At 48.4% G+C, this 12,786-nt stretch overlaps 1 protein-coding gene across 3 annotated transcripts in view; it reads right to left on the bottom strand.

The window, feature by feature from the left end:
• Positions 1 to 10,398: 10,398 nt before the first annotated feature.
• The window catches only part of LOC141060414 (zinc finger BED domain-containing protein 4-like), a 40,462-nt gene continuing 38,074 nt past the window's right edge, over positions 10,399 to 12,786 (bottom strand). For all 3 annotated transcript variants that reach the window (XM_073556658.1, XM_073556659.1, XM_073556660.1), the window contains one exon: positions 10,399 to 11,806. In XM_073556658.1, coding sequence (XP_073412759.1) covers positions 11,161 to 11,806 — 646 coding nt within the window. In that variant the 3' untranslated portion in view covers positions 10,399 to 11,160. The remainder of the gene's footprint in view (positions 11,807 to 12,786) is intronic.

The raw sequence follows: 12,786 nt of genomic DNA, 5'->3' as shown, positions 1-12,786 counted from the left end.
TCATTCGACACTTGTTTCCCGGCCTCAGGGCCGTTTTTAGGGGGGGACGGGGGTGCGATCACACGGGCGACACCAAGCAGGGGGCACCGCCGCCTCCTAGCCAGAGCCGGCGCGATCCGGTACTTTGATGCAGCGCCGCAGGCACCGGGCAGCACGCGCAAGGTGACATCAAATCAATTCACACGGAGGAGGAGAGGAGAGGAGCCGAGGAGGGGAGGAGCGGAGGAGGAGAGGAGCCGAGGAGGAGGAGAGGAGCGGAGGAGGGGAGGAGCTGAGGAGAGGAGGAGGGGAGGAGCCGAGGAGGAGCAGAGGAGGGACTCTCCAGCGCTGCTCCCTTGCCTGCACGTGCACGCCACCCCGCCCACGGCGCACTGATACATGCACGTTGTGCAGTGACCTGACCCGGCCGGCAGCCCCCGCGCACTAATACCTGCTGCAATTGCAATGCAGTGCCGGCTATTGGGTCACGGGGACGGTGAATCTCGTCCCATCTCTCATTCTCTAGTGAGTCACACGTGCCGCCCGTTACCTGAACAATATGACTGGAGTCTGTGTGGCCGGCCCTGCCTGACTGCGACCTGTCACCTCACCTGCTCTTATCATCTATCTTCATCGGTCACAACAGGCGCGGTGGGGTGGGGCGGGCTGTGGCAGTCACCACTCACCAGTTGGCTGGCAGTTAGGGTGCACGGACACTGGAGCAAGACGGTGAGGGGGCGCTGCCTGTTGGGGACCTGTTGGAGACATTTACCTGCTTATTGGGGACCTGTGCTGCCTATTGGGGACCTATGCAGTGTGCATATCAATTGGTCATGATTGTGGGACGCAGGATTGTGCGTGGCAAAAAGTTTTATTTGGTGGACTGGAAGGGTCATGGTCTAGGCAGGCGCCCTGCTCAGACCAGCTCTCTGGGTCTGGATGTTGCTGCCACCTCTGGACCAGCAATAGTAGCACAACTTGCTTTGCAGGAGACCACTCCAGAGGCTAAGTCCTCTCGCGGCGCTACTGGGCATGCCCACGAGACGATCTCCCAGTGGAGATCGGGGGTCACGTGCTCAGGTCCTTGTCCTGATCTGATTGGCCCATCTCAGAGGTCTGGAAGGTCCCGGAAGCGCAAGGCTATAAAAGGCCCGCATGGCACCTCGGCCATGCGCTAGTATAGACTATACTTGCTATGTGTGAATGGTGACGGATGTATGACTCTGGTGACTGACTCATTATAAAACCCCTTCCCTCTGATATTATGCTTGTGGATAGGGAATTAGAGTTATAGTCAGCGCCACTCAGTGGCAAGCCATACGCCACAGTGCATACCGCACCGCTACACTAGCGTCCGATAGTGTGATGCCTCACGGCACTGTAGAACAGCGGCCGTAGTTACCGCCACGCTGCAGTTAGCACTTACTGGCGTCCGCGGTAGCGATGCCGCACGCACGGTAGGTCAAGACGGACACCGACCTCTGCCTTGGGCCGTGTCCTGTGACCATATACCGTGTGTGCACGCCAGCTGAGACCGGTGAAGCTAACAGGCTCGGCGTTTATGCTTTATTTGTACTAAAATGCCTCTGTGAGTTTAACAGAGTCCGCTCTGCGCACCTCGTGTGACGTTTAACCCGAGCGCAGTATACCGCCATATAGCGAGTCTGCCATTACTCAGCAGCGGTTGTTACACCTCTGCACGGTGGACCCCGGGCGGCGAACGCACTTCCTATTAGTGCATTCCGCCGTCCCTAACACACACTGTACATGCCGTACGCAGCCTTTTGCGCGGTACCACTAGCAGAACACTGTCGCGAACACGCCACCACTGAGATCAGCCGAATGATTCACTGACCGCCGCCATCTCTGTACAGGAGGAGCGCATGCGCAGTTTTAATGTGACCGCCACTATCTGTCTGCACAAAGATGGCGGCGGTCTGATTTACTGAACCTGCGTGAATTCCAAGCAGGCGCAGTGAATCATTTGGCTGATCCCAGCAGCAGATGTGCGACGTGTCTACAGGGAGAAGAAGCCGGTCACATTAAAGGGGTTTAAATTGTCTGTCTCTGACCGTGTACGGAGCATACCACATCTCCTGGGCAGGGGAGGAAGCAAAAGACAATACTGACATTACAGCAGGGGAGCACAGAGGATTCATCTTGTGAGGTAAAATATTTCACTGACTGTTTTTAAAAAATATTTTACCTCACAAAATGTAACCTCTGCGATCTCCTGCTGTAATGTCAGCAGATGGAGGAGAGAGAAAGAGCTCAGGGGGGAGACAGCATAAACTGGACAGCACATGAGGGGAGAACACAGCACAGGAAAGAGAGAGACAGCAGACAAGGGGGATAGCACATGGGGTAGACCGGTCAAAGAAGAGAGCACAGACGGGAGAAGTCAGCACATGGGGAAAGAGAGAGTGGATAGGTGAGTGAGCACATGTGGGGGGAGAGATTCTCAACGCTGCAAAGCCGGCCCCCATCGTGACATTACCGCCCTCTATTGCATCGGGCCTCCCTCTAGTGTGTGTGTATGTACTGTATATATATATATAACTTATTAGGACGAGTGATACTGCATGCAGTGTATATATACAAGACAGGGGATGTTGTACTGTGCAGTGTACTCCATAATATTTCCCCTCTGCTTGGTCTAAAAAAAGTAACCATTACTGACTACCACATTTTTTGATCTTGATTTCTTTTGGTGTTTCTTAACCCCTTTCTGACATCAGACGTACTATCCCGTCCACGGTACCCGGGCCCATATGACCGGGGACGGGATAGTACGTCTAAGCGATCGGCGCTCTCAGGAGGGGGGGGGGCGCCGCTGATCGCGGCCGGGTGTCAGCTGATTATCACAGCTGACACCCGGCACTATGTGGCAGGGGTGGTCACGGACCGCCCCAAAACATTAACCCCTGGCACACTGCGATCGCAGTGCATCGGGGGATTAGGGAAGCATCGTCAGGGAGGGGGCTCCCTCCGTGCTTCCCTGAGACCCCCAAAGCAGCGCGATGTGCTGTGCTGCTCTTAGGGTCTCCTTCCCTGCAAGCCCCGGATCCAAGATGGCTGCGGGGGCCTGAAGGGAGGTGGCTTCATCAGTGCCTGCTGCGAGCAGGCATGGAGGAAGCCTGCTGCAGTGCCTGTGTCAGATCGCTGATTCTATCTATCCAATATCTATCTATAGATCTGTATATCTATCTGTCTGTGGGTGTTTTTAAAAACATATCCGTCAAGAAACGGATGAAAAAACGCATGCAACACATCCGTTTTTAAAAACACCCACAGGCAGACAGATCTATAGATAGATATGGGATAGATAGAATGCATAGATATATCTATAGTGTGGCTCATTCAAAAATTTTTACCATAACCAGGTTCCTCGCATCATGTTCTCACATACTTTATGCATTTAATAGCCCTCTGTGTCTGTACTGTTACATATTTAGACTGCTCACTGGTTCATGCAGCAACAGGAACACCCGATTCTTACACCAGGGATGGTCCAAACAATAAAAGCCATTGTTACCACCCACCTTTCGTGTCTCCCCTTTTTCCTTATAGATTGTAAGCTTGCGATCAGGGCCCTCATTCCTCTTGGTATCTGTTATGATCTATGTGATTACTGTTATGCTGTGATGTCTATTGTCTGTAGAAGTCCCCTCTATAATGTAAAGTGCTGCGGAATATGTTGGCACTATAGAAATAAAATTATTATCTTTGGATATATCTATGGCTATATATCTATGGGTAAATATCTATGGCTATATATCCACAGATATATAGCCATACAGTCATGGCCAAAAGTATTGACACCCCTGCAATTCTGTCAGATAATACTCAGTTTCTTCCTGAAAATGATTGCAAACACAACATTCTTTGGTATTATTATCTTCATTTAATTTGTCTTAAATGAAAAAACACAAAAAGAATTGTCCTAAAGCCAAATTGGATATAATTCCACACCAAACATAACAAAGAGGGTGGACAAAAGTATTGGCACTGTTCGAAAAATCATGTGATGCTTCTCTAATTTGTGTAATTAACAGCACCTGTAACTTACCTGTGGCACCTAACAGGTGTTGGCAATAACTAAATCACACTTGCAGCCAGTTGACATGGATTAAAGTTGACTCAACCTCTGTCCTGTGTCCTTGTGTGTACCACATTGAGCATGGAGAAAAGAAAGAAGACCAAAGAACTGTCTGAGGACTTGAGAAACCAAATTGTGAGGAAGCATGAGCAATCTCAAGGCTACAAGTCCATCTCCAAAGACCAGAATGTTCCTGTGTCTACCGTGCGCAGCGTCATCAAGAAGTTTAAAGCCCATGGCACTGTGGCTAACCTCCCTAGATGTGGCCGGAAAAGAAAAATTGACAAGAGGTTTCAACACAAGATTGTGCGGATGTTGGTTAAAGAACCTTGACTAACATCCAAACAAGTTCAAGCTGCCCTGCAGTCCGAGGGTACAACGGTGTCAACCCGTACTATGCGTCGGCATCTGAATGAAAAGGGACTGTATGGTAGGAGACCCAGGAAGACTCCACTTCTTACCCCGAGACATAAAAAAGCCAGGCTGGAGTTTGCCAAAACTTACCTGAAAAAGCCTAAAACATTTTGGAAGAATGTTCTCTGGTCAGATGAGACAAAAGTAGAGCTTTTAGGGCAAAAGCATCAACATAGAGTTTACAGGAGAAAAAAGAGGCATTCAAAGAAAAGTACACGGTCCCTACAGTCAAACATGGCGGAGGTTCCCTGATGTTTTGGGGTTGCTTTGCTGCCTCTGGCACTGGACTGCTTGACCGTGTGCTTGGCATTATGAAGTCAGAAGACTACCAACAAATTTTGCAGCATAATGTAGGGTCCAGTGTGAGAAAGCTGGGTCTACCTCAGAGGTCATGGGTCTTCCAGCAGGACAATAACCCAAAACACACTTCAAAAAGCACTAGAAAATGGTTTGAGAGAAAGCACTGGAGACTTCTAAGGTGGCCAGCAATGAGTCCAGACCTGAATGCCATAGAACACCTGTGGAGAGATCTAAAAATGGCAGTTTGGAGAAGGCACCCTTCAAATATCAGGGACCTGGAGCAGTTTGCCAAAGAAGAGTGGTCTAAAATTCCAGCAGAGCATTGTAAGAAACTCATTGATGGTTACCAGAAGCAGTTGGTCGCAGTTATTTTGGCTAAAGGTTGTGCAACCAAGTATTAGGCTGAGGGTGCCAATACTTTTGTCCGGCCCATTTTTGGAGTTTTGTGTGAAATGATCAATGTTTTGCTTTTTGCTTCATTCTATTTTGTGTTTTTTCATTTAAGACAAATTAAATGAAGATAATAATATCAAAGAATTTGTGTTTGCAATCATTTTCAGGAAGAAACGGAATATTATCTGACAGAATTGCAGGGGTGTCAATACTTTTGGCCATGACTGTATATATAAAAAAAAAAATGGTGTGGGCTCCCACGCAATTTTCTGCGCCAGAGGGGGAAAGCCGACGACCAATATTGGTAGCCAGGGGTGGGGCAATATCCATGGCCCCTTCCCAGGCTATGAATATCAGCCCGCAGCTGTCTGCATAGCCTTTACTGGCTATTAAAATAGGGGGACCCCCCTCCGAAAAAATGACGTGGAGTCCTCCCTATATTTTATAGCCAGAAAGGCTACGCAGACAGCTGCGGGCTAATATTCATAGCCTAGGAAGGGGCCATGGATATTGCCTCAGTGACCTGAGCCAGCTGGCACGGGAAAGAAGAGAGAGAAGGAGAGAGAAAGAGATGGAAATGCAGGTTACAGTCTACGTCTCTAAGAGAGAAGACAAGTACGGAACGAAGAGGAGTTATAACAGAGAGGAGGAGTGGGTTGGATAGGAACCCTGCCTATAGGTTCTCAGCGCAAGGCCGGGGCCCGGTCCCCGAGGTTGTATGGACACTTAAGGTTCTGCAGCAGGCACCGGTGGAGTACTTGGCTGTAAATGCACTACTCCCATCCAAGACTTGGGACACAACAGCAGCTGAATAGAGAGCCGGGAGCCAGGAGGTCCCCGAGCAGGCTACAGCTGTCTGTCATACAAGTGAGAGCTCTAGGAACATCTAGAAGAGAGGCATTCCAGGGTAACTAAGTACTGGAGTGCTTTGCACTTAAAGGCGCGTTAGAGGAGTCGTTCAGAGAAGGCAGACGTTGGCGGAGTGTTGGCGGGGAGAACCCTATCTGGCCTGGAGGTTGGCTGGGCTTCTGCCCCGGAGGACACGGTACCGAAGCGGGTACCGGTGTGCACTACAACTGAGAGGAAAGCTTTGGAACTACAACCGCAGGTGTTTTCCCTTCATTCTGCGCCGACACACTCAGCCCTGCTACATCTGGGCACCAGCGTCTACACTGCCCTGGGACTACAGCTCCACCTGTGGGGAGCTACACCATCTTTGCTGCGCACACCACCAGTCCCAGGGGATCTGCACGCAGCGTCGGCCTAACATCATATTTGCCGAACACCACGGGTGGCGTCACGAACTATCTATATAAACTACATCATAAACCACCATTTTATTGGGCGCCTAGGGCCACGGACCGGGTCAACGCTGCTGTGACACATCCCCGACACCGGCCAAGTACCGAGTACCCCGCAGCCCTGGGACGGAGGGCGACCCATTAACAGCAAACCCAAAGAAGTGCATGCGATAGGGCTCACGATAGCTCGGTACTTAGGTTACGAGTTCGGCCGCGGGGTTATCAAACCCCAAGTAAACAAGATTGAGGCAATCCAAAACTGGCCAAAGCCATTGATTTCCAAATAGTTGAGGGCTTTTCTAGGCATCATTGGGTATTATCGTTGGTTTATACCCAACTTTGCAGGGAAATGCGCACCACTAACTAACCTGTTAAAAGGTAGGAAGTCAGTTATGGTTCGGAGGAATCCTCAAATAGAGGAAACAGTTCTATCCCTGAAGTCGGCATTATGTGGACAGCCAGTCCTCATCAGCCCCAAATTCAAGGAAACTTTTATTGTGCAAACCTGTCACTATCCTTCTTTGGATTTGTGGCAGATCTGGTTTCTTTCAATTTAAAACTTTTTTCTTTTTGGACCATCGGGAGTTAATGTCAGTTTTTCCCCGCTGGCAATCTGGTGTTACTGCAGTGCTGCTGGGTCAGCTGATATGGGTGATGACCACTCCCACCATCCTTTAAAAGGTCACTGTGACATCCGACTGGTGCAAGTCTGAACTGCAATTGAGTCAGCGCCCCGAGCAACCCCGAGACCCTTTACCCCTATACAGGGATCTGGAATTACAGCAGAGCCCAGGAGGTGGCTGTCTGTATAAGAGCAGTGGACCAGAGCAGGACGGTCGCCAGAAAGGGATAAATTAACGGGACTGGAGGCGTAGTCAGGAGTCCAAGTCTAAACCAGGCAGGCGGCAGAGGTACAAAATCGGCAGACAGTAGCAGAGTCAAAATCCAGGCCAAGGTCAGAGTCTTAAACCAGGAGAGCAACAGAGGTACAAAACCGGCAGGCAGTAGCAGAGTCAAATCCAGACTAAGGTCAGAGTCCGCAATAGCAAATAACACACTAGCACACTGAGGAAACCAAGACTATATCCGGCGGCCTGTAAGACAGGCCCCAAGGTATTTGAAGGATCAAGTTATCCCTCACAGGCTCAGTCTGATGACCTCATTTGCACCGCCCCCAGAACCAGGCCAGACGGCGATGCACCAACCCCTTCAAGACTGACAGAGGAGTGGAGCCTGCGCCCACCAGACGCCTGCGCAGAAGCCCCTTCTCCGTCACCACCATCACCCACGGGTGAACCACGGCGCCTCCCAGTGGCCGAGTCAGGAACAGCAGTCCCCGAGTCTGACGGCGATGTGAAAGTCACTTGATGCATCAGCTGACTATTGGTGAAACAGTTTCTCTGTTGAGACCAGCCTAGCAGTAGCAGCTCTCTGGTGTCTGCTGTTTCTGAAGTTTGGAGTTCGGCTTCTTTGTCAACTGCGGTGTGGAGTTTGGCAATGGTGTCTGGAAGCTAATTGTTGTTTTTCTACTTATCCCTTTGTTGTTTGTACATTAGTTTATTTTATTCCCTTTCGTTCTTTTTCCGGTGGTTTCCACTACTGCTCACCTCCTGGGGTGGGAGTTGGGGGTTTAGCTCAGGGCTAAACAGGAGAAAGGGACAGGTCGGTGACTTGGGCATCCCTACCATCAAGAGTACCCCCAATTGAGGAACTACAAGGCTCCCCCTAGTCTGAGGGGCAGTTCAGGGGCCCAGGTTCCTCATCCCCTGTATTCCTACTACTGCACCGTGACAAAACTGATGCCTCAGAGGTAGGCCTAAGAGCGGTATTGTCACAAGAGGTGAATGGAGATGATCATCTTGTCACCTATCTGAGCAAGGAACTGAGCCTGCTAACATAGAAAAAATTCAAAAAAAAATTCAAAAAAATTCACACAACAAGATATGGCCTTACCAGAACCCTGTCTGATGACAAATGCACATATAGCAGGATGCAGCTGGCCTCCACTAATAGAGGCAAGGGGCAGCTCAGGTGCAAACTACTGATAAAAACAACCACCCCACACCTAACAAACCATGGTGGGGTTGGCTGCCTAGTAGGAAAAATGCACATAGATAAGGCTTGCAAGGAACTGAGCCTGGAAGAAAAAAAAATTATAATGTAGTGGAGGCGTGCTTGGCAATTAAATGGGCCTTGTAGTCCCTACGCTATTATTTGCTCGGATGTCAGTTTCATTTGGTAACGGACCATTTCCCCCTCGTATGGATGAGGTAACGAAAAGGAAAGGAATGCTCGGGTCACCAGGTGGTTTCTGTCACTGCAAAATTTCAGCTTTTCAGTGGAACATCGGACGGGAAAGTCACAGGGAAATGCAGATGACCCATCAAGGGCCCCCAGTATGGTGACAGATGTTCAACCCCACAAGTTTGAACAGGGGGGTTACGTGAGGCAGCGACTGGTGTGATCTGCGAGGGTCGCTATGTGTCCCCCAGGATGTGCTCAGAAGTATATTAGATCCGCTGGACTGCCTTGTGGTCACAGCAGGACGCCTGTGAGTCACAAGGCAGAATACAAGTAAGTGCGAACTTGGTCAAACTTTTTGACCAAGGAATTGTTCAGGAAAACCGGGTATGGGCTTTCATTTTTTTTAAACAAACTGCAGGAAAGTAGTGGGGCAGGTCCGTTTTCTCCAGCCCAGATCTTAGAAGAGGCCCATGGCCACAGGATCAAGGAAAGGAACTCAGCCTTAGTGCTTTATTGCAAGAGAGGGAGTAAAACTCCTACAGCAGTACGTCTGTTTGCTATGTGACAACTCATAGCAACCAACAAGAATATTTTTTCGACACCAGAGCAAATTAGCGTTAAAGTGATTATCTGGTGAAGGCATACTGCTGAATTATCCGTAGAAGAGATCATCAATATGAGATCAGGGGTAACTCCGCACCCGTCGGGCACTCCCACTGATCTGCTGTTATGTGCTCCAGTGGCTGCTGAACTGAGCTGCAAAATACCGTAAATAAAATAATAATGCTCCACTGTGTGTGTAGTGACACAAGTAAATACTGCCGCAGAAAGGCTTGCGCACTCAAAAGAATACAGACTGGGACTGAAATTCAGCATTTAAAATCATACAGGCCCATGCTGTTCCCCATTGCCAAGTCCCAGATGGGATATATTACTAATATTACACTGGATGAAGGAAAGCAAGATTTACTAATATTTCTAATGAGTCCCGTGGCCTTCTGGGGTAACTGATGGAGTCGGCGACTTTGTGTTCTGTCACAACTCTTAACAATATGAGTGCTTTGAGAACACTGATTCCTTTAACAACTTAGCAGACAAGGCAGCCCACGACCAGACAGGCCCTTCTGGCATTTGCCAGATATTGCCCATAGCAAGCTGTATGAGAACAGCATAAATGCGTAAAAAAAACAATATTAAAGTAAATAGCCAGTTACAATGGATTAAGCCACTTTTTCCATAAGTTGATTGTCACCTCAAGTGAACCTGTCACATTGAACACACAGTCCTACCTGATTCTGCAGGCAGCACGTTACACAGCAGTAGTAATTGAGCAAATGAAAATAAGGTTTAAAAAGTAACTTAGAATAACTGAATTTTAATATTTCTAAATCCCTGCTCATTCTGGTATTACTAGCATCAGGGTGGTCCTAATAAGTGGTTGACGGCCATAGCTGTACTCCCAGAAACACCTTCCGCCTCAGCATGGGCAGCAGAACTTTACATTAATAAAATACCAGTTATTACAAACAGGCTCAGACTGGTCCATAGGGTAACAGGGGAATCCTCCGGTGGGCCCCAGTGCAGATCTCGGCCCCCCAACCCCACTCTATAGGCAGCACTTTGCATAATTCAATTGATTCACTTATAAAAGCAGCATCTCATCATTAATTAAACAAAACTACCCAGTTTATTATTATATAGACATATAGGTAAATTTGTGAACGAGGGCAGTGTAATATTTGTATGCAGGTGAAAAGTGGGCCCCCCAAAGTGAATGTTAGTGGTGGGGCCTTGGCACCCCAGTCCGACACTGATTACAAATGTTAGGCTACAAAACCATTGTGAGGGGATGACGCGCTTGGCTGCTTCTTCAGGTATACACAGAACACTTTTGTGGAGAAACACCTGCTGGTTTATTGGAGTCAGTATACATGAAGGCAGGGTTCACAAAACTAAACAGACCCTTTCTGGCTTAAGGGAGAAGAAAAACAAAGGGTAACAGAGTCCTTTCCTCTGCAGGTCTCAATGCCCTCTGCTCCTCCTTGGAGCTACGTGGGAGGGCTTCCTCTCCCGAGACACCACAGCCACTGTCTCACATGTTCAGGTATTTAACCAGGACCCCTGTGACATCACCACAGGTCCTGCCAGGGAAGATGGAGCGGGTGGGAGAAGGTCCACTTTATGAAGGTCCAAATACAGTCATCCCTTTTATGCAACTTAACCCTCACAGCACGTAGTGTGCTGGAGAAAAATGCTCTGGTGTCATATCACTGACGCCGTTAACCGCAGTGACACATATCTCCCCTCGTACACTGTGCCAGTGGCCCTGTCACACCATATATTCATCGGCTCAGCTCCTCTGGTGTAATGACATGGTTTCTACAGACAAGACGGCATTTTCAATGTGAGAAGATCACTTGAAGAATAGATTTAGGGTAGATTGGCATTGAGAAAGACTAGGTGCTTCATTTTTTCTGAGCTGATCCGGTTTCTTCTTTCTGTTATTATCTGTCCTGTTTTTGAGAAGACTCTTTCAGAAGGTACAGATGTTGCTACGATGCACAATCTTTCTGCCATCACCTTGGCAAGTCTGGGGTATATCGAAGTCTTGGCCTCCCACCAGGTCAGTGGGTCTGCAGATCGTTGTATAATTGGCTCTTCACCATAGCCTCTTACTTCAATTCTGGCATCTGCAGAGGGATTCCTTCCTGCAGTTTCTCCTGTTGCTCTCTCATCAAAGAGCCTCCATACAGAAGACGTTGCTTTGGCTTCCCTCCCTTGGTCTCCTGGTCGGATAATGTTGTAACATCTGGCTGCTGATGTTATTCTTTTGAGTGCTTCATCAACAGCTTGAGCGTCGTCAAAGGCCAACTTTTTATATCTTGGGTCCAATATGGTGGTTTCAGAAAGCAGCGTGTTGTACTCCATCCTATGGAACTTTATGTTCATGGATGCACAGAGTGCAGTCACCAACTCTGCTGCCTTTAATGTGGTTACAGCTCCTTCTGTCTGATGGTGTGTAGTCATTGTCTGCAGACCCCTGCACAAAACTAGCATTTTAGAAGAGGTTGCATAGCTGAAAGAGAGAAAACGGTGAAAATTTTATTAGAAGCAACTCTACACAAAAAGCTGCTGTATTTACCAACACAGGTTGTTGAGAAGAGCCTTAAGATCAAATACTTAACCTCAAGACGTAAGAGATTGAAAGGAACTACCCATAAAGTGTATTATTTCACCTTACATGAGCGCTTTCAGATCAAAGTGTGACACTAAAGATGGCTGCCATTTCCTGTTTCACCACACACCATGTGCTGGTATCCAAGATGACGCCCACCCTGATGACCACATGGATCCGCCCATGATGACGCCCACTCTGATGATCTCATGTACCAACCCAGCCTGATGACCTCATGGACCCGCCCACGGACTAGCTCACTGCCCAACCCACTAACCAATGGAATACATCCGATCACTCCCATTTTAGAGCTATCCAAGCCCCCTTACAGGGGATATATAAACCTATATTTGGATTAATATACGGAGCTTCGAGCTGACGATCTGGCCAATTACTTCAAAGAAAAAATTGACCAGATCCGACAGGAAATTATCTCCCAATCACCTCATACCATGCACTGTCCTCCCTCCCCCACTGCATCTAGCTCACTCTCTGATTTTGAACCAGTCACAGAAGAAGTAAGCAGGCTCCTTGCATCTTCTCGCCCAACCACTTGCACCAGTGACTCATTTCCGTTACATCTCCTCCAGTCCCTTTCCCCTGCTGTCACCCCTCACCTAACTAAAATATTTAACCTCTCTCTCTCTCTTCTGGTATCTTTCCCTCCTCATTTAAGCATGCCATCATACATCCACTACTTAAAAAACCATCCCTCGACTAAAACTGTGCCGCTAACTATAGACCTGTCTCTAATCTTCCCTTCATCTCTAAACTCCTGGAACGCCTGGTCCACACCCATCTTATCCGCTATCTCTTTTGATTCAATTTCTTCATTTTCTCCATATATCTTTTTTATTTTCCACTTTTTTATTTTTACCCTT

This window comes from Dendrobates tinctorius, unplaced genomic scaffold, assembly GCF_039654945.1.
Source record: "Dendrobates tinctorius isolate UK_male_01 unplaced genomic scaffold, ASM3965494v1 ptg000237l, whole genome shotgun sequence".
Lineage (NCBI taxonomy): Eukaryota > Metazoa > Chordata > Amphibia > Anura > Dendrobatidae > Dendrobates > Dendrobates tinctorius.
This window is presented reverse-complemented; position numbering and strand designations above follow the sequence as displayed.